We start from the raw sequence: 27,898 nt of genomic DNA, 5'->3' as shown, positions 1-27,898 counted from the left end.
GAAAATAAATAGCAAAATCTATGATACAGGGAAACACTAAATGGAGTCTAGCTTTTCCCGCAGTTTACCAAGTACACATGTTCAGTGAAAGCGATCACTGCTTTCAAGATTCAGCAGCAGCTTTACAAAATTCAACACACATGGCAAAGCTGCAATTATAACAAATGTTCTGGCTATTTTTTTTAATCACTGTCGGGCAACCACAACTTGATTTAGTTTAGTTTTATATAGACAGAACATTATAATTCATGACAAAGGATAACGAATTCTAAAACCGAAGTACAAAATTGACATTTGGTACAGCAACACAGTCAATAACATTCAAGCAGGAGGCTACTTTGTACATATTTGAAGAGAAAGAAACAGACATGTACATATATCATGAACAATACTAAAGAGAAATGGGTGCCAGGCCCAGACTAAAAGGCTTTTAAGAATTGCATAGATGGGGTAATTTCACCAGGTAATTTTCCACCTCTGTTGCAGTGGAAGAAGCTGTACATGGTGGAATTTTCCCTGCTGTGAAATTCTTAAATGTCAGAAATATTTTTCCATTTTTTCTGAGAAGAATCAGGAGTATGGTATAGGTGAGGAAATGGTATTCATCCCCTAATGAGAATTAATGTTATGGCATCTTCCTTAATTCACTGTCTAGTCGCACCTAGAATTTATGGTAAAATCTGATAGTGGAGCTAACTTTTGAGTAGATAGCAAAGTTCAATAGGACTTACTTGGACAAGTGTGTATAGGATTGGAGCTTTAGCTGCCCCCTTACATTTCCAAGGACCAATCTATCCTCCTTTTCACTAGTAAATAGCAGTAATGGAGTGCAATGAATGAATGAAGTTTAATAAGGGATTCAGATAACCTTTAATAATTTTACAATCTAAGGGTCTTCCTCAGATCTTCAATCGCAACAAAGCCTCCTCTAGATGAAGCACTTAGCACCAGAATTGCTGCTGCCAGCACTTCCTCTACTACCCTTCTAGGATAGCACTTGATAGCCCAGCTATTCCCACAAAATCTTAATAACAGTGGAACCTCTAGAGATGCCCCTCAGACTCCAGCTTAACAGGCTTTGAATTAAGTTAAACCATAAAAGCCTCCAATTAAGGGTCAAATATGGCAGAGACATTTTAGGATCCAGATCCCCTTCTATTCTTGTTTTTACTGATTAACTGCTAAATTTGAGATTTGCTGTTTAACCTTTCCTTCTGTGTCGTTTCACCTAAAGCTGCAACTTGTTTTGCAGCGAGTGGGTGTGTGAAGAATAGACATGTTCAATATCATACCTAATTTGACCCTATGCCATCCACACCTCACGCCTGTCAGTTTTCTCCCGATATGTCCCCACCCCTGCTTTAGAGTTGTGAGACAAACATGGGAACCCCATATCAACCTCACAGTGGGTAGCTCCATGCTGAGACTGCAACTATAAACATCTACCCCAAAATAGGTCCCATTGCACTTACAGAGACTTATGGCAGGTTTCCACTAAGTTGTTGCATGCACAGATGAGGTCTACTGGTGCAACAGGACATTCTCCTGCCACATCCCCCGCAAATCTGCTCTGGAAGGTTGGGAGGAACCAAAGAACAGGTTTAGGGGGAGGTGTGTGTAGGGAAGATACTTTTTGTGTGAGCAGACCTTGTTCTGTGCATGCATATCCCACTTAGCACTACACTGAATTCCAACCCTTTCCATGTTTATGTGTGGGCTGTTAGTGCAATAATGAAGATGGAATGCATACGGGGCTACTGAGGTTTTTAGAAGTATATATAAGCTTTAAAATGAATACCACTCCTATTGGGTTTAACCGATAAAAAGATCGCTACAAAGTAAATTGGTACCACAGTTTGGCGCAGCCCACCCATGAGTATCCTTTGCTAACAGCTGTTGCAGAAATTTCCTTAACTTACACAGCAGACACTTCATTTCAAGATGCCAGCTCAGATATGTAGAAAAGAGTTTAGTTCTATAATTTCAGTACACCCAATGTTAATTTAATTCATTATCAGGAACATCTAAGACTTGATAAGGTACAAAACATGGCATTCTGTTCTAAACACTTGAGTCGTTACACATTCCTAAAGAAAAGCTGTACTCTGAAGCTGCCTTCAACATTTCTATTTCTGTTGATTAAATGTAATGACGTTTGCAATTTACTCGCAATATTTATTTCCATATAGCTCCAGATGCTAGGTGTTTCAAAGGCTTAAGGTAGCAGGAGTGGTGTACAGCAGCAAGGCCTGCATCCTGTGGTGCGACAATTACTTCACTCACCCTTTTCCTTTGATGTAGCAGGAAAGCAGAAACAAAGGATCATAAAACCTTGTCCAGTCCACTACTTGATTTTCACTGTAGGAAGTACACATGTACTTGAAGAGAAACACATGATAATAATTGAACAAGAGCAGTAGTAGTTGTAGGAGCAGAACTATTGCTTCATGGGGCAGAGTGTAACCAAAATAAACCTTGGGTTGTAGTAAAAAAGCACATACGTATCCACACACACACACACACACACACACACATAATGAAGCAGTAGTGCATTGCTGAGATTGTAGGATGATTTAGAATGAGACAACTGCCAAGAACTGCATTGAAGGGAATATTTAATGTTTCTGTAACACTCTTCATCTTTCATATGGGCTACCATAGCCTTCATTTACAGAATAGCAATCTAAGGCAAGCAGCATAAATGATGTCCCCTAAACAACATCAGGACAAAACTCAAAAGGAGCAATGCTGAATTGCCTTTTATGAATGTGCTGGGATGCATTTATCCCTTTTTGAGGCTTCCTCCACATGCTTCATGTGGCTGCTTCTTCCAAAAACCCACATGTACAGGTAATCCTAATATTATCTCAATCCACCAGAAGAATACATCCTTAAATAAAAGCACTGGAAAAACTATTGTGCTGACCCCCAAGTATTACTTCTGCATATTAAAAGTAAAAAGGTAGAGTAGAAGAATGCTACAGTTGCATGGAAGTTACTCCAATCGTGCAGAATTTAAAACCCAGAATTCTGCTACTGACATATCCAGACACGGCTGGCTAGGGAACAAAAACATCTTCAACTATATACAAAGTTAAAGGGGGGGGGGAGAGAAAATTAGAGGACAATTAACTCCCCCCAAAGTTGTAAGCCAATTAACACAATTTGGTTTTGAGTTATTTACTCAAAAGGGGGGTATTTTCCTAGTATAAAGCCACCTAAAAATTGTACTGCACAAAACCTAGCTAATACAATGAAGATTTGGTTAAAAAAAGCTATTTCCAAAAACACTTTACAGATAAAGGCTTTCAAGTGCTGTAACTAGGTGAAAATGTAGTCAATGAGAAACAAAGCTGCGTGCCATGTAGTGTCACAAATACAGTTATGGTTTAAAAAGTTTTAATGCAGAGTCTCAAAATGCTTCAACCTTCTGTGCAACTTCACTCATCAGGTGGTTCCATATCCTCTGAAGGTATGAATCCTTTTCTTTCTTCTTTTTCTTTGTCTTCTTCTTCATTATATTTTTGCTCCTGCTCAGCAGCAAATGATTCCTGGGATGTGTTCAAATTCTGCTCTTCCATTTGTCCTGATGGTGGTTCTTGATCATCATTTCCTTTTTTTTCTGCAGTACCTTCTTCAACTACGTCTTCCTCAGCCAGATTGTCTCCACCTTTGGTTTCTTCTTCAACCTTGTTTTCTTCACCTTCAGCTGCTCCCTCCTCCATATTTCCACTTGTTCCTGCCTCACCTTCCTCATGTTCCTCTTTCTCTTCAGGATCATCTGTGAAGGGATTCTCCCCCTGCAAAACAAATCAGAACCACCTGACACCCAGCATTAAACATCACACACTTTAAGGAACTGAGCAGTCTACAATATATAGCTGGGTAAGCAAGTTTCTGTTGTTGAGTGGGGACATCACATAAAAATAATTTTAAGGCCTTGACTATTGCACTAATTTATTTTTGGTATGCTTTAAACTACAGAACCTGAAGAAAATCAAATACAAAAGTAACAAGAAAGCAGGACACTTTCATTCCTTTTCTTTCACTAGTAGATATAATCAAGTCTGATACAAGTGAAAGATCCCTGATCAGTTTTGGGTGGACTATGGCATTTCAACCAACAAGTGTCTCAATGTTTCTGAAAACAAGAATTGTTCTCCATTATACAAGCAAACTCATTTATTTTAACCTCCAGGATGTGACAGAAATTTAAAAAGTCATCTCACTCCGATGGGTGCGTGCATATCAATTTATAAAGAGTTAAACAGTATCTTGCAATTTACACAGCAATTATTGTTCATTTTGCAAAAGTTGTTAAAATTCTCCAGAGAGTAGTCTAGATGTGCCCAGTGTACGGTTCACAGACTGACTGTGGTCTCCTCCCTTTTATTTGCAGCTACTTGGGGAAATTCCACATCCCACCATTTGTGGCCCTTTCCCACATCTTTACATATAACGCCTACTGAAACCCTTCCAAATTGGACTGGAAATGAGAGAATGCCTATATAACACTTCCTCTTCCTGGATTCAGAGATGTCTTTCAAGCCTGCTGCAGAGTACTAAGCATGCTGCATGTTCCACCTGCATCTGTGGACCCTACACTAGGGTGGATTTCCTGGGGCTATTGCTGCCACTCTCAATAAAGTATTTTGAGGGGGTACACAATAGGAAAGAAAGCAAAACCGGAGAGAGATAATTTTTAAAGTGTATACAAAAACTGGGTGCAAACAGAATAAAACATTGTAAAATGCAGAGAACTGCATAGTAAGAAAACATAGGGAAGTTAAGAAGTTGGAGGTGCAGACATGTACAGATGGGGAAATGGAAAAGGAATAGGAATGGGTACAGTCGTCTGCAGAAAAAAGTTAAGACTTAGAAATTGAGAGTGACCTTATAGTAAGGCACAGAGAAGAGAGGGTGCACTATGAAGCACACAGAGAAAATGGAGGTTAGTGGAAAACACATTAAAACTCAGTTAATATTAGAAAATAAAAGCTTTCCCATTGTTAACATAGTAAAATGGTTCTTTTTAAGTTAGAAAAAAAGTTGTATCCAACGTGTGTGAGTGGAACAGACTTCACCTTATACACTTCTTCCCTGAAGCCCTCTATGCACTCTCAAAATTTACCCTGGAGGGATAGGGTACCCCTCTGGAGCAGATTTCAGGAATGCATGGTGGCTGCAGGTAGAAGAAAATAAGTTATATCGTGCAAGCATCAAGTTCACTCATGCCACTTTGGATTCTGCCCATAACCCCTCTGTGGGCCATTCTTATGTGTATATGTTTTACCTTCAAATATCGCTCCAATTTCTTGCTGATAAGTTTATTGTTAAGAATACTTCTTGCAACTACTAATGATGATTTTTTTGACTGTTCCATCATAGCCTAGAATACAAAATACATAAATAAATGGTCTGCACAAAATGTATCTACATTTCATTATTATTTATAACAAGACAGAACTTCCAAAATACAGTAACTTTTCACACATTCTCATCAGGAACTATTTAATGTGGGAAGGAGACTCACAAACCTCTTCCTACTTCCCAAGCAAAATTGATTTTGAGAGGTCAAATTTGGTGTGCAAGGCAGATCCTGAGAAGGATCAGGCCTGTGGAGCCAAAAAGGTTCCCCACTCTAGACTTAGACTGTGGAAGCAGAGAATGAAAAAAACCCCTGCTTTCTCACCTGTCAATCCACTGGACCCCACCCCCCTGTTAATTCTGAACCTTAATATCCAACCAAACATCTAAGGGCAAATTTATATTTGGCAGTGTAAGTCTGTTTGTGGCATGTGCACCCCACCTCTCCCAGTAAACACTGGGTAACACAAAAGAAAGAGACATGTACTGATCTGCAGCGATTGATTCCCCAACCTATGTCCATTGTATGAAGCAAGATATACACACCTCTTTCATAAGTTAATGTTTAACAAAGCAGATCAAAAATCTACATAATTTTTTTTATTGGCCAATGCACTTTAAAAGTTCTTTAGCTTAAGGGTACTGAATTTCAGTGAACAAATTATCGGTTTGCAACTCAAAGACTTCTTAACAAATTTAATGGGAGCAGGTTTTTGGTGTGTGTGTGTGTGTGTGTTTTTAACAAAACCAAGCAGGAGCTACATTTGCAGCCAAAGAACTGCTTGGAAATAATGGGATGCCATTAGTGGCTATATTACTGCTAGGAGACTAGCTATACTAAGTTGATATATATATTTAAAATAGATACTAGTCTCTTAAGCATGCTCTTTGAAGTATTTTTACGTTCAAATAAGCATTAAAGCCCCTAAATTATTCAACTGCTTTAGTATTCATCTGCTTTTGCCATTATAAAGTTGAATGATGTAGGGATTGTTCAAGCTTCTCCAATGCATTTTTGTGGTGAACAGTTAATTCAACAAATCCACTTACTCTGCGGTTGTGGTTATGATCAAGGGACTTCAGATGTTTCTGGATTATTCCATACTGCATCGGAATGAAGAGGTCACAAGCAACACAGTGAGCAGCCTCCACCTTTTTTACAAAATGTTCCATACCAATGTCTGAGAAAAGTTAAAGAAGTCATAATATTACAGACTGTAGTATGTGTATGGAAGACCTATGGCCATCTGCTGTGGGAACACAAACTCCCATCAGCCCCAGCCACCATGTCAACTGTGAAGGATGATGAGCACTGTAGTTCAGCAACCAGTGTTAGAAACCGAGATATGAAAGCTAGGAGTTAAATGGCACCTTAAACCCAGGTTATGGGTGCTGCAACTGAGTGTCTAAGGTGTGCTTCTTAATAAGAAAACAAAGCTGGAAATGAATAAATTGCAGCTAAAATCTTATGTTCATTTTTCACATGGTCTAGTCCTCTTCTGAAGACTGGAAAAAACAAAGCCATACTTCCCCTGCCCACCCCCCTAATATTCTTATGAGGGTCCCTTCTCCAGTCTTCAGAGAGTGGTTGGAAGTGGAGAGGCAGAAAAAGGTTCTCCTTTCCTTCCAGCAGTGGCAGTTTTAATCTGAAATCTTAGGCGCAAGTACTGTACCCAGAGCTCAAAAACTGCTCGCTTTTACGAAATTCTCTGTCGCAAAATGTGCCTGAACAATGGGAGTTGCGAACACTGTCAGCAACGTCTGGAGGGCCATAGGATTCCTATAGGAAACCTTTGATAGCAGGAAAAAAATATAGGAGGGTGAAATAACAGACTTCCATTCCTCAGGGGCAGTGGGGGAAATTCTCTCTAAAAAAAGTACCTATCCTCCCATACTGTACACACAATGACTGTTTTGCACACATAAACACACACACCCCGAATGTACCAAAGCGGGGGGGGGGGGGCATTCAATATCCCAATATCCATCTCAGCTAATAGCAAAGTTAATTTAGGGACATCTTTCTCTCACACAGAACATTACGGAATTGCTTCCTATCCTCTATCCAAATTTTCTGAATGAAAACTGGGTATTTTTACCCAAGAAAACAACAATATGTATTGCTTTTTATCTGAATTTTAAGACACCTACCCTGGGTAAGATCTTGGTCTTTGTAGATCTGTTGTATAACTGCATTAATATCTTCAATTGCTTTACGACGTTCTTCTGTCTTCTTTGTTTTATTAGCAACATACTCCTGCATTGCAGAAAAGCTTATGAATACTCAATAGTGCATAATACCATACTGGCCTGGCCCAATGCACAACATGCTAGGATTACTATACAATCAAAGCTATGCCTTCCTTTCCTTTCCCCCATCTCTCTCAAAAGCAAGAACTGAGGTAATGGTGTGGATGTGTTGTGTACTGAAAAATGCAAGAGCAGCACAGATGAACTGAGAGATATAGATGTTGGCTGGTGTTTTCTACTCTGATAGTCATCCAAAAGTACATTTTTTGCCCCACTTGAAATAATTAAAAGTCAAACGACAAGGAGGGATTGGGGAAAATGAAACCAAGTGCCACATCTAGCTTTGCATGTTAATATTTGAAGGAAAATGGAAGGCTCAAAGAAAAAAAAAGGCCTACCTGGAGGAAGTCAGCTGTTTGCTGTGGCAGCTTGGTTCCAACAAATGCAAAATGTTCCTTGTGGAATTTGCTCTCCAAATGGTTGGTCATCTCATCCTCATAGAAAGTGCGATACTTGCACAACGAACATACAAACTGAATCCTGTTAAGACATATCAAATAAAGAAAAATCTTTTTATCTGCACAGCAGTAATTTGAAAACTTTCAGTTTCCTTTATGTAGGCAATCTGATATAGTTTACTATAGCAAAGAACTACAATACACTAGGTGCGCTTGAATAGGCAACACTGCTGTCTTATTCCCAACTGAACTTTTTATAGACCATGTATCCTGAAACTGTTTTTGGTGAATATGTGGGACCATCAGCCCCCCAACTTCTTGTTCTAACCCTACCAGCAATCCCCAAGACTGCACAGAACTTCAGTACAGCTGTGATGTAGAGCACTGGAAGGGCATTGGCTTATTATTATTATTATTATTATTATTATTATTATTATTATTATTATTATTATTATTATCTAAACAGAGAATTGCTTGTTTTTAAATAATACCTTTGATAAACTTTTGAAAGTACAACATGAAACATCAACCTCCAACAACTTGTTGGACATTAGAATAGCCTGCTGGATCAGGTCAGTGGCCCATCTGGTGCAGCATCCTGTTCTCACAGTGGCCAACCAGATGCCTGTGAGAAACCAGCAAGTAGGATTCAAGCACAAGAGCAATCTCCCCTCCTGTGGTTTCCAGCAACTGGTATTTGGAAGCTTTACTGCCTCCCAACTGTGGCTAGGAGTTATCACTCGCCCTCTCCTCCATGAAAGTGCCCAGTCCTCTTTTAAAGCCATCCATGTTGGTGGCCATCACTGCCTCCCAGGGGAGCAAGTTGAAGTTATTTTACATATGTTACTATAGGGAAGGAACTAATATATAGTGAAGGAATTTCCTTGACACACAAGAACACATAGCATTAGCCCAAAGTCACTCAAGCTCCAAGCACACCCCAAAGTCTTCTGGAGGAGGCTTACCTTTCCACCATCCGATCACGATACCTCTTTTTTTGCCTCTCCTGAGTTTTCTTACCAGCTTGCAATTTGCGCTTGATTTGACTGATCTCTTCTTGAATGGTCATAGCTCCTACATGAATAAGATCAGTTTATTTTAAAAGGATACCTACTCATGGACCCTACTGAACGCCTGGTAAGATTGGGCTCCAGGTTCCTAGTCTACCTTCCATGAAGAGGCCATACTATAACTTATATGTACACAGCTTGAATAGTTTAAAAAAAAAATTAAATTGCCTGTAAATTTTCTAAATGAATACATAAAATAATTCACAGACAAAGTGCTAGTTTCCTGGAGTTTAATCAGAGTTGGAAGCACAATTACAACTTAAAATGTTAAGACAATAATTGTTGGGAGACATAACTGTGGGATACACAAAACCAACTGTTCAGTGATGATTTGTATAAGAAGAAAAACATTTAGTTTGTCTCACAGGTTAATTGTAAAGTACTACATATTAAATAGGAATCTGCCTGGTCGTTGGATAAAGGATAAAGTGTGAGTTATAGTGATGAACTCTGAGCTTGATGCCACACAGTATAATTCTCTTCAGGTTATTCCAGGTATGTGTTACTGTTTATATTTTTTATTTATTTATTACATTTGTATACTGCCCTATACCCATAGATCTCAGTGCTGCCCACAAAACAGAATTACAGTATCAACAACACAAAATATATAATAAAAAATAAGAACAGAAACAAACCAGCAACCCCTCCTCCTATATTGTTATGAGTTTGTGGGGTTCCTGGACCCCCCCCCCTTCTAACTCCTGGGTGCCAAACACTGGATTTAGCAAAGAGCTGTAGTACAGGCCAAACCAGTTTCAAGTTCAGGAAAACACCTCAGAGAAGAGCCATCAAGGAAAACAAAAGGAAGGTAATGGACGATTAACAAAGCAAATACTCTGTGCTGGAAGACTAATGGGTGTAAGCCTCTCCTTCAAGTCACAGCTAGCTTGCAGGACAAAGGCCAGGGTTGGAAGGAGAGTAGTGGTATAGGATTGCAGCTGTGAATGATGTGAGGGAAAAGGTGGCAGTCTGTTAAGGGCAGCAAGCTGGAGCAGGGCGACAGAGGGCCATGGCTGATTTCTGCTGGCATCTAAGACTGTGGGATAAAGCAAGTACATCTTGGAGTGTAATGCTATGAGCCTACATCATAGGCTCAGGTTGTATACATATGTAAATAAACCATACATCAAAGAAACCACAGTCTTTGCTGTGCCTCATTTCCAAGGGAAACACAAATGCTGTGTTTGCACCACTCAGAGATTGGGATGATGTGTAACAATATGCAGCATAGCCAACGGCCAGATTTTTATTGCTTCTGGAAGCAATTATTTTTGAATAATTTCACTGTCTGGAAGTGATCTGCTGTGCATGCTGAAGGCATAGCCACATTGGTACTGGAAACTAGTTCAAAACAGTTATAGCCTACCTCCACAAATAGTCTAGGGAATTGCTAGAATTAACATTATCACAATGTAGAACTCTTCTACCTGAATACTTTGATCATTGTAAATTTAACTAATTGTGTAGTACTCAAGATACATGTATTATTAGGGAATACTTGCTAGGTTAGTTCTGAACCAACATGTAAAAACTGAAACTTGGAATTTATCAATGGTTTATAAAATGGCTCTAATACAATAATGCGTATCTCCTGCAATATTCCACACATCTTTTTAAAAAAATCTTTATTGCATTTTTAAAAATTACGAAGAAAGCATATATTAACATTACATCCAAATCATCAAAACTAAAAAGAAAAAATACAAAACAAGGAAAATAAAAGGAAAATAAGAAATAAAAAGGGAAAAAAGAAATTAATCAGTACACCAAATTATTCAAACGATACAAACAGTGATTTGATTGTTCTATACACCAAGTTCCCAGAAAGAAATTGCACAATATTCCACACATCTTGTCACAAAAATAACAATCACCAGAAGTACCCTAATGCATGTACATTTGAACTTACCTTTCTCAGAGTCTCCTTTTCTTTCCTCATCTTCACCTCCTTCTCCCTCTCCCTCCTAAAATGTAATTAAAGACACTGAAGCATAGAGCTGCACTTGCTTACAGGCAAGGTCACAACACATGTAGAAATAACCTTTACATCAAGTAATCAGGAGTGCTGCTAGCAACAAGATTATTTGGGGCTTAGACAAAAACAGCCACTGTTCATAACCACAGTACAAAACTACCATTTACCGTATTTTTCAGTCCATAAGACGCTCAGGACCATAAGACACACCTATTTTTGAAATGGGGGAAACCAGAAAAAAATATTTTTTTCTGGTTTTCCTCCTCTAAAAGGCTGGGAGGGAAAGTGGAGGAGGCAGCAGCGGCAGAGGGACTGGGAGAGGCACATGCTATGGGCCTCCCCCGCCTCGCTGACACCAGCGAAAGTGGGGCGGAGAAAGGGGAAGCCCGGTAGCGATGCTGTAAGGCTTCCTGTCCCCCCCCCCCACTTTCGCTGGTGTCGGGGAAGGTTTAAAGATTTAAAGATAGCTGGGGAGAAGGAGTGAACACTCCGGTTCACCCCTCGTCCCCAGCTCCCTTCAGAGCGGCTCATCCCCACTTGTTTTAAAGGGAGCCAGGGAGAAGGGGTGAGCATTCAACCTAACCCTAACCCTTTTGGGATCGGCGTGCGGGCGCGGAGTGGTGGAGGAAGCAGCTGGGATACTGCCGCTTCCTCCACCACCCCAGGGTCGGCGCGGAGGAGGAACTTCTGGATCCTCCCTGCAGCCTCCGTTCGCAGAAACAACCCTGTTTCTGCGAACGGAGGTGCAGGGAGGATCCAGCAACATCTCCGCTGCTTTCCACCACCTCCCGCCGAATGCGACGAGGGGTGGGGGGAGGCAGCGGATGGGGAGGATCCAGCGACATCTCCGCTGCCTTCCCTCACCTCTCGCCGAATGTGGCGAGGGGTGGGGGGAGGCAGCGGGGAGCGAAGCGGATGTTGCTGGATCCACCCTGCAGCCTCCGTTCGCAAAAACAGGCTTTGTTTTTGCGAACGGAGGTGTGGGGAGGATCCAGCAACATCTCCGCTGCCTCCCGCCGAATGCGGCGGGGGGAGGCAGCAGGAGCAAAGCCTTCGCTCCATAAGATGCACCAGCATTTCCCTTCCTTTTTAGGAGGGGGAAAGTGTGTCTTATGGAGCGAAAAATACAGTACTAGAAACACCAATATAGTAGGCTGTGATTTTAAGTATCCTTTAAATTCTCTTCAACAATGAGCAATGAAAAAACCCTTAGCTGCATCAGAATTTATTTGTTTAACAATTTCATGTTCTAAGAAACCTCTCAAAATCATAAGATCTGCAATTACAATTTGAAAATTGACACTAACTCTACATTTGAATAGTTTGGACTGAAATAGGATTCTGCTCAGTTCTGCACTGATCAAACTAGAACTCTATGCTCAAACTCTAAGCTAGAGGTAAGGAACCTTTGGCTCTTCTACCATTGTTGCACTTTAAATCCCATCAGCCCCAGGGCACATGGCTAATGGTCAGAGATTATATAAATTGTAGTCCACCAATATCTGGAGGGCCACTGCTGTTCTATGCCTTCTTAAGTTCTTAGCCATACACAAACATAGCTAAAAGGTGGGGAATTGTGTCAGCTGGCCTAAACCCCTTTTGCTGCATCCATCCTATCACTACATCTGCCTGACACCAGTGCAAGGAATGCCATATTACAATAGGGGGCCTTATGCATGTAGGCCAGATCTGATCTCTCACATTTGGGTAACACAATTTACACAAATCAGACCTACATATACAGTGGTACCTCAGGTTACTTACGCTTCAGGTTACATACTCCGCTAACCCAGAAATAACGCTTCAGGTTAAGAACTTTGCTTCAGGATAAGAACAGAAATTCTGCTCTGGCGGCGCAGCGGCAGCATGAGGTCCCATTAGCTAAAGTGGTGCTTCAGGTTAAGAACAGTTTCAGGTTAAGAACGGACCTCCAGAACGAATTAAGTTCTTAACCTGAGGTACCAATGTATTGAGCTGCATGCACATAAAACCCAACTTTAACATGGTATCCAATGCACTAACATCAGATGGGAGCAGAGTCGGCTGGCACAATCCCAATCACCTACAATGAATAGCCAGCAATGCAATCCGAGGGCTCACACCCTATTTGCACACTAACACTTTCTGTCCATCCTATATCCTATATGTGAGCACAACATAATAGATTATGTTAGTAATTATTTGGAAGCAGATGTATTTTGTAATAGATCTATACGTTAAATCTTCAATAAATAACTGAAAAAACACAATTATGTCTTCTCAGTGTCAGACCTGACACAAAGCAAAGTGAATGAGTTACCCCAGTCTGCGTATCATGAGAATCATTAAAGGAGAGCCAATTATCAACAATTTAAATTATTATACTACTTATTGTAATGAGGCTGGGGAATGAGCTTGTGTTCACCTCAGGCACCAGTGCCTTGAGTCAGCTTTGTTCTTTAAACATTCATTCATCACCTAGTCACACTAGCCTCTGGTCTCTGTTCTCTGAACAGAAAAAAAGAACTGTACATGGTCTCTCCCTAAACAGAAAGGCAAGCATGGCAGGACATCATTTGTAACTCTTGTTCCTATCATATATGTATAAAACACTGGGATTATAAGTCTTTGTAGCAAGACTAAATTCAGACTCACATTTTTAGAACCCTTCTCAGCAGCTTCTCCTTCAGGGCCCTCTTCTGAAAAGAACCAACGTATCAAGTAACTATGCAGACTATAAAATGACTGTTAACAGTGCAACCCTATATATGACTTCTCAAAAGCAATTTCTACTGAGTTCAATTATATTTGCTCCCAGGTAAGTGGGTATAGGGTTGTAAGCCTGAAAAATTTCACAAAAGGTTTTAATGAACATTAATAAAAAACAGTATACATGGCATCGGACACTAATACAGATTTCTAGAATATCTGGACTCTTGCCAGATCGCTTGTGTGGGGGCAGAGGTACCTTTTTCCAACTCTGGTGGGAATGCCCACTGGTTTCAAAATTTTGGACTGACATTTATAGGGAGATTCCAATATATGTAAAAGTGTTATTGTAATGGCCCCACCAGGTTTCTCAGTTAAATCTGTAGGATGGCTGCTTCTGTAATTCATGCTCAAAAGACCTGTTAACATGGACGCTGGGGCTACAATCAGAATCTTAACACAAAGGTGAAAAACTCCTTTTGATAGAAATGTATGAGGACAAACAGCAATTTCAGAGATTACCCACTATTTAAAGGTCTCTAATGACCCAGGTGGTGCTGTGGGTTAAACCACAGAGTCTAGGGCTTGCTGATCAGGAGGTCGGCGGTTCGAATCCCTGCAACGGGTGAGCTCCCGTTGCTCAGTCCCAGCTCCTGCCAACCTAGCAGTTCGAAAGCACGTCAAAGTGCAAGTAGATAAATAGGGACCACTCCGGCGGGAAGGTAAACGGCGTTTCCGTGCGCTGCTCTGGTTCGCCAGAAGCGGCTTAGTCATGCTGGCCACATGACCCGGAAGCTGTCTGCGGACAAACGCCAGCTCCCTCGGCCTATAGAGCGAGATGAGCGCTGCAACCCCCGAGTCGGACACGACTGGACCTTTACCTAATGGCTCAGAAGACCCTGAAAATTATATGCTATATGGAAGGACTTTATTTCTTATACTCTTAGTACTGGTGCACAAAGTTGTCTGCCTGCACTGTTGAGGGAAATCTGGTTGTCTTGATGCACCCTTTTCCTGAACAACCAAAGTATGATGTGAAGCTTACTTTTATATTATATTCCTGTAATCATGGGTTTCTTACAGTTTAAATAAAGTTTGTAATTTTTTTATGTTTCAATATTGGCAAACTAAGGTGCAATGAAAAGAAGGCAAGGCAGGAGGCTTCAGTGACTTGCTCTTACCATTATCAGAGTCAGAGTTGTCAGAGCCATCAGTTTTTGCTGCCTTACTGTCAGGCTCATCAGAACTGTTAGCCTGTTTTCGTTTATTAGCAGTAGGCTCATTCTTTATTCTTTTTTTCTATGAATTGAAAGAAAAGACTGTTTTTACTCACATGCAAAGTCTAAGAGTTCTCTTATCACCAACGAAGAAATGTTCATTCATTCACATTTTAAGTTCTCTACTCAAGAAAACTCATTTCAATAGGTACAGACATGCACACCTAAGATCTGACGAAATGGAGAAATGAATCCCAGGTCACACTTCCTAGATATGACTAAAATGGTGCTAAGGCAGCATACTGAGGACAATGAGATTCCTAAAGAACAGCTTAAAATAAAGATTTGCCAAGCAGATGTAAGAGACAGAGAAGAAAAATGTTTCCTAAAATAAAACAGTTTAAATTACAAAACAGACTCCTTTGCACTCAGTTCTAGGCAGTTCTCTTGCTGGGCAATGTCCCTTAAAATGGGGCAGAAAACAGGTGGGAGAAGATGACATAGGTACTTACTTTAAAATCTGCATCCCACATTTTCCAGTTTCTCCTCATTCGTTGTTTCATGCCGCCTCCTCCAAAGCGCATGTTGCCAGAGAAACTTCGCATTCCCTGGAACATGTTGTATTCAGGGAATAGTTTGTGGGAGAAAAGGGATGGGGGCCTATTGGGGCCATGGCCCCGTCCTCCCATTGGCACTGGCGGTTCATTCCACTGTCCGCCCATGCGCCCAGAATATGCAGAAGCCATGGGTCTGTTATTTCGCCTGTCTCTGGCCCAGTTCTGACCCCGGTGGCCAAAGTTGTCACGTGCTCTGTTGTGGTACTGCTCCCTGCGGTTCCCATAGGAGTTGTCATAGTGGCCTTCATAGGCATTGTCGGTGTCATGTTCAGCTTCACTGTAATCATAGCCGGATCTGTACAGATCACGGTCGTTTAGTGAAGGCCTTGAGTCGTAGGACTCATATGTATCATACCTGCAAGAATTGCACAGCAAGCAAGGAATCTAATCAGTAGCATATAGAGCACCACGTTAAAGTGTCTGCCAAAAATGGCAGTAAAACAGGTCACATTAAAGGAAACAACCTCTCATAATTGTTCTAGAGTCAAGGTAATAACAAAGCTCAACTGAGGTTTTAACTCAGTATGAGAGTTATTCCCTTGGACATTATAGCAGTGGGGAAGGACATAGAGAGGGTAATCAACATAAGGCTACATAGAATTCTTGTTCTGTTTAGCCTCAGTCAATCATAGAAAGAGCATAGCACTCTGATCAGATTGACAAACATATCTTCAATTTGGGGGAGTCATACAAATTCTTCATTTTTTCCTTCTACTGGTTTTACACTCCAATCACTTCAGGTGTTCGGCTGTGCAAAACAAATGAAGTCACTGGATGCAAGGTCAGTTCCCACAAATTATTAGCATTTTGGAAAATAAAGTGGTTTTAGTAAGAAGAAAAGAAAGCAGAAATCATCTATATACTAAGAGATGCTTATACATGACATTTTGCCTGCAGGAAAGCTCAGTGCAGACAAAATATGTGAGTACACCTTACAATTCTATGCTCACTATAATGAGTGGCTGAGACAAACAAGTTGACTTGTTTATATAAAGCAGAGCTTTGAACCAGCACAATTTCACAAGAATGTTCCATAAGCTGCAGAAGAACTTTAAATTTAAGCTACATACTATGCATGTAAAACAGTACAGAGGCTCTGAGACAAAGATGCAGTTGAATGCCAAAATCCACATTATTCCTGACAGCATGTTGTTTCGATTGCTATGGCAGACCAAAACAAAGTCATGTTGCACTTAATAAACCAGTACTGGACACAAGTGCAAAAATCAACAGTCAAGCTTTGTATCAAGGATCTGAAAGCAAGGACATGGAAAGGAAACAATGGCTGAGGAGGAGACTTTAAAAACTAACTCTGAACAGAAAGTGTCACTCTAAAAGCTATCAGGGTAAGCTAAAATATTCCATCTATCAACCCAAAGCTCTTGTGCCAATTTATAACATAGTACTACTCACTGTTGTAGCTGAGCCTTCTATGAAATTGTTTTCCAAAATATAAATCTTAAATCTATTTCAGTTTCCTGCTATTTAGTCTCTGATGCTCACCTGGGCTCTCAAGTAAGAATTAACAGTGCTGGGTTAATATTCACCTAGTATGATAGAACTGAAAATAGGGAGATGCATCACACTGGCTTCCAAATGTGCACAGGGTTGCAACTTCAGCAGAGCCTGACAACCTAAGTCAGTATCTGCAAAGGGGAGGTTAAACTTTTATACTTAAAACTCTTCCAGCACATGAAACCTGTAGTTTAAACACATAAATACTATTTGGCAAAACTATCTACAACAATTACCTTTCTTAGGCAAGAGACAGGGTGGATTTGATTTAAATCATGATTTAAATCAGTTTGATTTAAATCAAATCCACCCTGGCAAGAGATGCTGTTTTAATGAGTGCAAATAGAGAGCATACACTACCAAAACCACATTTGATACTATGTAATCCCTTAAGGATTTCTGTAAATCTCCTGCATCTTCTATTTTTATGAAAATGTCATAAATTAAAAACTGACACAACATCAGTAAGATAAATATTAAGGAGCAGTGAAGGTATTTTAAAATAAAAAAACATTAACATGCTCTATGATACTGTAAGCTACTTTTAGAACCTGGTAAACAAACAGTGAGAGATTTTACTTTCTTGGGCTCCATGATCACTGCAGATGGTGACAGCAGTCACGAAATTAAAAGACGCCTGCTTCTTGGGAGGAAAGCAATGACAAACCTAGACAGCATCTTAAAAAGCAGAGACATCACCTTGCCAACAAAGGTCCGTATAGTTAAAGCTATGGTTTCCCCAGTAGTAATGTATGGAAGTGAGAGCTGGACCATAAAGAAGACTGATCGCCGAAGAATTGATGCTTTTGAATTATGGTGCTGGAGGAGACTCTTGAGAGTCCCATGGACTGCAAAAAGATCAAACTTATCCATTCTTAAAGAAATCAGCCCTGAGTGCTCCCTGGAAGGACAGATCCTGAAGTTGAGGCTCCAGTATTTTGGCCACCTCATGAGAAGAGAAGACTCCCTAGAAAAGACCCTGATGTTGGGAAAGATGGAGGGCACAAAGAGAAGGGGACAACAGAGGCATGAGTTTGGCCAAACTGCGGGAGGCAGTGGAGGATAGGGGTGCCTGGCGTGCTCTGGTCCATGGGGTCACGAAGAGTCGGACACGACTGAACGACTTAACAACAACAACAAACAAACGGTGACATCACACAGAAAAGCAATACAGAATGCTATGCATAATTTACCCATTACAGTTAAAGTACTATGCTTTGATTCCACTAAGCTGCATGAATGTACACAAAACAGGTTATAATACAGTGGCCCCTTGACACCTTATCCAGAGGGAATGACACATACAATTTATTTAGACATAGTTCATTCACCTGACCTCTAGAAATGCACCCATGAAACAGGACTTTCAACCAATAAAACCCTAAATATAGCCACTCTAGTGAAGTGCACTAACTGTCTGGGAATCAATGTCTCTAAAACTGTGAAAATCTAAGGTATAAATGTGAAGCAAATACTTCTGACATCTTTTTATACCATATATCCAGCTTAACAGCAATAAGCACTAGTTACTTCAACAATCCAAAGTGAACTTCCTTATGTATGAACAATAACCTAAGCAATTTATTAATGACTTCTAGGGATGAGAAATGTACTGAGAAAAGATTCTACAGAATTTTCTATTTACCCAGTACTTATTTTCTGTTTCAGTTGGCTGGAGCAAAATCTTAAGAGAAACTTAAGTTATGGTAACCAGCTAAACACATATCCCATTAATGTTGATGGTACCTGACATACACTCTGTGAAAATAGTGACCTATCCAAAACCATATGAGGTTGCTAAAGCCTGCCATTCTTTCAGAATATTTCATAAAAATTAATTTATCAACTGTTACAGTATTAACAAACTTTCCTCACTAAAAGATGTGTGCAAGCACCTTACTTTCAAAGCTAAAGCAGAGGAAGTACAACTTGGCTAATTCTGTCTCCTCCCCACTCCCAGCTCTGTAAGCAACAGCAAAGATATGAAGCAAAGAGCAATACTACCAGTCAGAGAACAGCTCTTAGGCAACAGCACATTAGATCAACATGTCTTTCAGAAACTGCCCTGATCTATAACTATTACTGAACCTTTTCACCTTTGTCTCTACACTCACCTGTCTCCACCTGAGCCATAATGTCCTCCTTGCATCGTGTCAGTTTCTAGATGAGACACATCTAAGCGCTTGTTAAATTTTGTTATTACATCAGCACTGGTGCCAGTGGGTGCGTTATAGTTCATGTCTGTATCTGAATTAGGCATTTCCCAAGAGTTTGAAGTGGCCATACCATACCCATAATTGCCAGAGTTATCCTGACTGTATCCATATCCATAATTATAGTCCTCGTAACCTGAAATGAGAAGCAGTCACTGAATTTTTTTGGTAAGCATAGATTGCCATACATAAACATCTAATGCAAGATTATCACCATCAAGAATGCTCCTCTTCAGGATACAGCTGTGTCTAAAATGTCTGGACAAACGTTTTCTGTAACTCCTACCAAATATTAAACTTCTTACCTATGGAAAAAGTATATAGCAAATTTCCTGCTAGTCAATCTTCATTTTTATCTCATCTGCAAAAGGGCTCAGCTGCTACATCATTGGTATTACCTCCAACTATAGCACCATTAACAATACCTTCAGGTGTATCCTGATTGCTAGAGGGGCCCAAGGTGGCAGCCTCCATGTACAGCACATCTTACCTTGGACAATGATCCACCTCTCTTTAGGACTGGGGTGGGGGGCAGTTTTCAGGAGAGACACTCAGCACCTACCCCAGGATCTACAATTATCCATTTACATAAGAAATCAGCTGAATTTGTGGATAGCCAATAAAATATTCTCAAATCACTTAAAAAATTCTAGCAAGTGGCACAACAGTGTCAATACAAAGAGAACCTAATTGCAAGACACCATATTTCATCTTCACACAATACTGTAAAAGACACAAATTTAGAACTAAAACTCATTAAGGGTGGAAATGAAAATTCATCACATCCAGTAAAATAAAGTTATTCAAGCTAACAGTAGTGACCACTTATAATTTATTTCATTTATGAATTGCTTCCCATCAGTCATCCCAAAGCCATTTACAATAGTAATTGGACTGCAGAATACAATGAAGAACTGGACCCCCAGCATGCCTTCCATGATTTATATGCTCCATTGTTACTGTCTGGATATCCAAACTTCATAATCTGAAACTAACACTGCATCCTATACACCAGGGATATCCAACAGGTCAATCACAATCTAGTAGATCCCCCGGAATATTTGGTAGATTGCGGTTGATCGCTGGGTCCCTTTCCTTAGCATTGGTAAAACAGAATCTGGCCCGCCCCCTTGCGCCGCCCCCCATTGTTGCAGAATGGAAGACAGAGTTTACTCAGTGAGGCTGTTTGCTTCCCCAGTGATTCCTTAAAAATGGGCAACAACTTTGCCCTGAACCCCCTAAAAAAAGAGAGTTCCTAAAAAAGCTAAGCAACTTAAAAAAGGGGCTTCTTTAAAAAAAAAAAAAGCTCAAGAACTTTGACGTGAACCAAAAAAAAGGGGGGAGGGGGTAGATCACTGCCAGTTTTTAATTCTGTGAGTAGATCACAGTCTCTTGGGAGTTGGCCACCCCTGCTATACACGTTTACTGGAAATCATCCCATTCTGTTCCAAGGGGTTGAATTCCTGCTGTTTATACAATTATAGCTTAACAGTGTGATCCTAAATATGGTTATTTGGAAGTAATCCCATTTAATTTAATGGGGCATACTCCCCTCAAACTGTATATAGCATTGCAGCTGAAGTGTCTAAATTTCCATGAAAGTTCATGATGCTTTGTTATTCTTTGAACATTTGGAAAAGAGCTAGCAAGCAAGCGGAATTTGGCTATAATGCTATGCACATTTCTTTTGATAAAGTCTCAATGATGTAACTGGGCTATTTCTGAGTTAACATGAATATGATTGTTAGCACGTGGGAGGTGGAAGGAGATAAATTAATGCCCAAATTAAACATACAGATGATCAAATATCAGCCATAAGTAAGAATCTGCAGTAGTCTCACTGACAGGGCCAGCAAGTGTAACATAAACTCTGACTTAAGGATATTGATGGATAAAAGGAGCATGAGTGCCAGAAAATATTAAAAGGAGGAAATACACCAAAACTGTGAAAACCGTTACATTTCAACATTAGTTCTGAATTTACATTTTGATTTAACTGTTATGCGTATTGGCAGTCAATTAAGATTTTATGGTACTTGCCTCTATTTGTGCCAGAGTTCCAGTTTCCATAACCTAGAAAGAAGATACCCCAGAGGTAAAAAATCATGTTAGTTATAAGGTTATTGTCAATCTATCCAAAGTACTATTTAAAATACTAAGCAGACCTGGCATGAATATTCATTGAATGACAGTTAAATCACAATAATTTTTTTAAACAAAAATTGACCTAACTTAATTTCATTTGACAGTTTGTAATTGACATTTTTTGATCTGTGGACAGATGGAATGTGCTATCTCAACTGCCCATGGTCTAACCTGCAGTCTACAATATTATTTTGTAGAACCCTCTCATCTGGTGTGTATTCTTGTTGCTAATAACGATAGTCTAACCTTGAGTTACACAGACTTGAACAACTATGGCAAGCACTGCCACTGAAAGGAAATCCCAGGCTATGTTTATAGACAGCAGTTGAGGGGGGGAGGTAGGAAAGGGTGGTATGGTATGTTGAGATAGCAGAATCCTAAGAATCCAGCACTTCTCAAGGTTCAAGAAGCATCCAAACAAAGTATGTATACCTTAGCAATATAGAGCAAAAACACTACAAAGCTATTGAGACCTATCAGCCTGCAACATATTGTGAATGTATCCCACCAGTAATGTATGGCATCTAATTTTTCAATTTAAAGTCTATTAAATTAAAAAACTATCAATTAATAAAAGGTTGTTTAAGCCATTTCAAATGCACATTTTTCATCACTCAGCCTCCTGTCAACATTGCCCTCAGTATTCCAACTTTATCTAAAAGTTTCTCTTTCATTTCTGTCATGAATCTCTTACACATTCTACAGCACACATATACTCATGTGCATGAAAATTCTCAAACTGGCACACAACACAAGGATAATTGTTTTTAATTACTTTATTGTAGTCTGATAAAATTAAGGCTCAGACAGAACTAGAGATGTGAAGGCCCAGAAAAAACCTGGAAAAAATCGGAAAAACCCGGTTTCCCCCCATTTTTTTCCTGAAGTCTTTTTTGTTTTTTTTCTGAAAAATTGAAAAAAATTGAAAAAATAAAAAATAGATCATAGAATGTTTTATTTAAACATGATGCATAAAATATTTTAAGATAAGGGGTTCAATTATTTTATAAATCATTTCTAAAAAATATGTATGGTATCAGATTATTCTAATTTCTGTGAGGACAAGCAAGTCCTAGGTTACAAACTGAACTCTCCAATGCAAGAACAAGATACATTTCTTCCTTTAGGAGGTACTGTTGTCACCAGAAAAGAAAAAGGTTTCAGTTTTGTTTTTGCATGCATGTGGTATGCATTGGTTCTGTTCCTCTTCACTAGGCCTCAAAGCACTGGAAGAAAATATAGAGCAACAAAAAGGGCCTGAAAGTATATACAGAAGCAGAGACTGAAACTGATACTGATCATTACAGCTCAGAAAATGATTCGGATTAAATTTCATACCCATTCACTGAAACTTAGTCCCACTTCCTTCTTCAGTTCTTTTTATGAGAATGTTTTTTTAAATACTGTGGAGAGTATAAACTAGTAAACAGTTCAGGAGATTGTTGCTCCATTTGTTACAAATACAAATAAATATTATTTTAAAAGTAAATTCTGTTTGTAATAATTGTTTGGATACACTATATTTTTAATAGACAAGTTGTGATAATTTTATGCCCATTAAAATTGTCCATAGTTATACGTTTCTAAAGTAACAGAATGACTTTCAATCTGGAAAAGAAAAAAGTGCTAATGTAGCATTTTTTTCAATTTTTCCAAAAATTTCTGTCCCCCCCCCCGAAAAAAACTGGGGAAAAACAGTTTTTTTCCAAGCTTCAAAATTTCCAGAAATTTTACATCTCTAGACAGAACTACTTACTTAGCATTCATAAGGACATTGCTGAAAAGATATATCAATACCCCCTTCAGACCTTCTTCACCTGCCCAAATGGTGGGGACTACTACACAGACAAAAATAGGCTCAATGATACAGGCATGAATCAATCCTGTTTAAATCAATACAATAAGGATTACAAGTTCAACTGCATCCAGTGAAATCTCCATTTCAAAGCACTCTGACCAGAAGTAAATAAGAAAAGGATTATTGCTAATTTACATTATTACTAATTTACATTAGCCTGGAATATTAGGGAGTGAGTAATCATTTTCAGGCCAGTATATATGTAATGCACTGCACAACTATAGTTTAGAGATCTAGAGTAGGCCACAGGATCACATGCTCCTTGTCTCTCCCATCTCACACATCATCCCTTCTCTACCCTAATTTATTTTGTGTAACTGTTACTAAGGGAGCGCCTAAGCATTATTTCCTTGGAACATCCATTAGCATAATCACTAACAATCACATAACAGTGAACCATGGTAAAAGCGGATAATAGGGAATTCCCACAGAAGGTGTGAAGGAGCACATAAACAGACACCCTCTTCTCCATAAACCAAGACTATAAATGACAATGCATTGACCTTAAAGCAGCAATAACTACTACTTAGGTACTAATTCAGAACTCTGCCTCTTAACTCCAACGCCACCCTTCTAAAATGAATCAAAGTCCACAAGGAGCAAAGAGCTACAACGGCTAGCTGTAAAGCATGTATCACTGCTACAGTCTCCTATAAAGAGGCTGAACTAGTACCAGAACAGTAGCACACAGTCCATTTACTAAAGATGAAAAATACACCAATTCTGAACAACTGGATTTGTATAATCAATCAAAAATATATTTACTGAAAGATGAATTAGACCTTAAGGGACCTGCACTTCTCCAGAAGACATAGCAATATTGTGAGGTACAAGAACTTTTGTAACCGTTTAGCTGACACAGAATACAACTTCTATAGTACATCAGAATCAGTACAAGTAACTTGTACAGCCACTACAAACTGCCACTAACAGTGCAATTATGCATATCTCAGAAGTAAACCTATTGAGTTCAATGGACTTTACTTGATGTATGTATGTGACTGTGGCTCAGCATTTTAGCCCACAATCTTAATTTTTTCATGTAAGGGGATGACTGCTTTTACTCAGGAGCACTCTGTTCACAGTGAGAAGCACACTACATATGCTTTCACCCATTTGGATTCCTGGTGTTCAATTCCTGGTTCAAAGTACCGTAAGCCCTGCACCTTGCTCACTAATAAAAATTTCCATTTAACTATCATAACCCATTTGTAATCAAAACAGGAGTGATTAACTCCTCAGATAATCATCAAATTAGGCATATCATTAAAATCTAAAGTATCTTTATTTCAGAACCAAGATAATGTGCCAAAACTTCACAGAAATATAGTATTACAGTATTTCCAGTACTGCTGCTTCACTAGCACAGTAGACTTCTGCTTGCACACCAGAACTTTGCCCTCCTCTCCCCTGCAATACCCCCACCCTCAAAATCTCCTCCAGAGGATACTCAGTAGATTTTGAAGATGTGGAGGGAGAGGAAGTCACATTGTGCAAGTAGAACTCCAGATATGCAGCTGAACAGAACCCATCCTTCTCACATTCCAGTATCAAGTCCCTACTCTAACATTTGAAGCCAAAAATATGACTAATTGAGGTTAGTTAGAAAAATATTGACCAGGGAAATGTTGGTCTCCCAGATTGAGAGGCTGGGAGGAGAAAGGAAAGATCTCAGGTGAGAACTGGGAGAAGCTACTTTAAGAGAGAACTCCATACTCTATTTTTTCCTTTACCTTTAATAAAAGTATTAACGACTGAGAAAAATATTGACCATGGTACATGCTGAGGGAATGAATACCACATGCATGACTGTCACATATGGGACTTAGCAAGTGATCCATGGAAGATTTTGTATCACTTCAAAGTGCACCAAATCTGTCCAAAAGTCAGCAAACTAAAAAATTCCTTCCAGTAGCACCTTAGAGACCAACTAAGTTTGTTCTTGGTATGAGCTTTCGTGTGCATGCACACTTCTTCCTACCTACCTGTAGTCAGCAAACTGTTTGGGTTTGCTTTTTTAAGTTTTCAGACAAAAATCAGTCAGGTTTGTCTTCAGTATGCACTAACATGCACTGGGGCACACAAGTGCCAGACTATTTTAATTGCGTATAATTCCATATGTAGCTGGGCAACCATACTGATAATGAAGAGACTACCTTATATTTTATGAAATAGATTTGGTTCCACACTTACATAACCAAAGGGCTAGAAAGGCAAATGTTGACACCGCAAATTCAGATAACCGTATAACATCGCGCATGCATAAAACTAAACGAATAGCGGGGAGCTAGGATTCAAGGGGACATGCCACGATCGCGTTTTTATTTTATTTTATTTAGAAAGCAACTCCTCTTTGGCAAATAGCCTTTCTAAATCCCAAACAGTGTTAGTTGGTGGTTCAGCAAGGGGGAAACAATGGCAGTTATTCCAAGGGAAGCCATAACCGATCGGACACGGGGGAAGGTCCCCCCCCCTTTTTTTTCTTCCTGCGCCACCTTCTCACACCCACTCCTATTATAACCGCTCACAGATACCAAGCAGTGGGGTGCGCGTGTGCAGAGACGCAAAGATTCATCCCTCCTTCCTTCCCTCCCACCCCGATTCTGAGGCGGCGGGCGCAGAGGAGCAATGCTGACATTCACCTTTCCCCGATACCCTCCGCACATTCGCACAACGAGGGGCGGGCAGCTGAGGAGGGAGGCGCACCCTGCGCGCACAGCCTGAAACCGTCCAAGAACCTCCCCGCCCCCCACGCGCCATTTCTTTATTTGGCGGGAGCAACGGAAAACGACCCCTGACAAACACCTCAGCAACCCCCCGCAGGGAACGGGGGTCACCACAGCGTTGCCAGAAGAGAAGGGAAAGGCAGCGCTGCTGACCCCACCCCCCCGAGATGTTGACATAGGGCCGGGCCCTGCGCTCCCTTTGGCCCACTCGCGGTGGGTGGGAGGAACCCGTCCCCCGACCCTCACGCCCGACAGGCGGCCGCCCTCTCTCCCCCCTCCCCCGAAGCTCACCTGAATAGCTCATGATGGCGGTGGCGGCTGTACAACAAAACCACACTCCTCACACCCGTTACCTCCTGCGCCAGACGGCAACGGCAGCTTACTGGCCCCGCCTCCCGACACTGTTGGCCGCGCTCGCTCACCTAGCTGGTCAGCCATTGGCGGTTACGGCAGTTAGTCCCGCCCCCCTCGCACGCTATTGGGAACAGAGGCCTGGAGCCCTTGTATTTCATTAGAGGCGGGAGGCATCGATCAGAACCACTTCGGTTAACCTATAAGGCAATTGTGGATGCCAATCATGTTCTGTCAGCGAATAACAGCACCGGCTAGAGATTTCCAAGAGGTCATTGGGTCTAAGCGGTTATCACTCATGAGGAGCGGTGCAACGGCGGGCACTAATTTGTACTCATTGTCCCCAAATATGCAGCGCGTCCGCTTTCTCTTGTTGCGCACCTTTCAGGAGGCGGGACCAACCAGCTTTTCCTATTGGTCAGAAAGAGAGAAGCTTAGTTCGTCTCTATCTCGCGGGGGAGTGGGGTAGACTGAAGGCGGCGGAATAATCAACGAGATAAACTGGAAGGAATTCAACTTCTTCCGAATCTGACGGGCTACGGAAGCTCAGGAGGCACAACGACTACCATTTTACAGCGCCTTGTTATGAACAGAGTCTCCCCTCCCCACGTCTTCAAGCTGCGGCATCAGAATTTAAATACCGAGGGGGAAGGACAGCTCGAGTGTCAGTTGCCTGAACTGCTATGGCGATGTGTCCCTTATGAGGGGGACAGAGCAAAGGGGGGCACAACACCATGGTGTAGCCTGCTTCCCCAAATTTAAAGTTTGATGTAGCAATTGAGCGCCTCTCGGTGAAAAACATCAGTGTACAGTCGAGCACACAAACTGTTTCTTCTAAATAGAAAGAAAGATCAGGTCAGATTTCTCTCTCACCCACACACAAACTTAATAATAATGATTTGACAGCCCGCCAATGCAACTGGTGAAGCCAGTGCAACCACCTGCTTCGTATCAAACTGGACCTGACATACACTAACAGGGGATGTGAAGGCAGGGCTAAAGTTGCTGAAAAGGTGGTAAAAACACAGAGCTATGCAAACCAATGCCCCGCAGCGTGGAAGCTGGTACTTCTTCATTGAAGAGGTTCAGAATACCAAACACCTTGAATATAGACAATGCTTAGGCAGTTTCTTCCATGAAGGATGGTATCAGAGGTTAGGTAAAAGTCCTCTTGCCACCATCCCATTACACTTTTAAGTTATGGTTGCTGCAATGCAGTATTCTTTTCTAGAAGAGAAACAATTTGAAAAGAGATTCTGGTTTGAACAGGATTCAAACGGAAAGTGAGTTGCCTGATGTGGTGAGCAGCAAGCTGCCAGATCACAGTTGTTTCTCACCTCAGCCATGAATTCACTCCTTGGCTCTTGCTTCACCTCAGAGCTACTGTTGTAATATATGAATATCAGCCTATGTTGCAAGATTACCACATTACTGAAACCAAGCAT

The 27,898-nt window shown here is 40.6% G+C and overlaps 1 protein-coding gene across 3 annotated transcripts; it reads right to left on the bottom strand.

Moving 5' to 3' along the window:
- Nucleotides 1-2,598: 2,598 nt before the first annotated feature.
- AKAP8L (A-kinase anchoring protein 8 like) lies at nucleotides 2,599-26,497 on the bottom strand. 3 transcript variants are annotated; one of them, XM_033139621.1, is made up of 13 exons: nucleotides 26,394-26,497; nucleotides 21,414-21,446; nucleotides 19,275-19,509; nucleotides 15,541-16,000; nucleotides 14,993-15,110; nucleotides 13,758-13,801; nucleotides 11,058-11,112; nucleotides 9,041-9,149; nucleotides 8,016-8,157; nucleotides 7,519-7,624; nucleotides 6,418-6,548; nucleotides 5,294-5,389; nucleotides 2,599-3,800 (listed from the first exon to the last, which is right to left on the bottom strand). In XM_033139621.1, exons 1-13 carry the CDS (start codon nucleotides 26,404-26,406, stop codon nucleotides 3,441-3,443), a joined length of 1,902 nt encoding a protein of 633 aa, XP_032995512.1. In that variant the 5' UTR covers nucleotides 26,407-26,497; the 3' UTR covers nucleotides 2,599-3,440. The 3 variants fall into 3 exon arrangements, with proteins under 3 accessions (XP_032995512.1, XP_032995513.1, XP_032995514.1); XM_033139622.1 differs by having other exon boundaries at nucleotides 13,758-13,798; XM_033139623.1 differs by having other exon boundaries at nucleotides 19,452-19,509; nucleotides 26,394-26,496.
- Between the last annotated feature and the right edge of the window lie 1,401 nt (nucleotides 26,498-27,898).

Source organism: Lacerta agilis, chromosome 2 (genome assembly GCF_009819535.1).
Source record: "Lacerta agilis isolate rLacAgi1 chromosome 2, rLacAgi1.pri, whole genome shotgun sequence".
NCBI classification, from domain to species: Eukaryota; Metazoa; Chordata; class Lepidosauria; order Squamata; family Lacertidae; genus Lacerta; species Lacerta agilis.
This window is presented reverse-complemented; position numbering and strand designations above follow the sequence as displayed.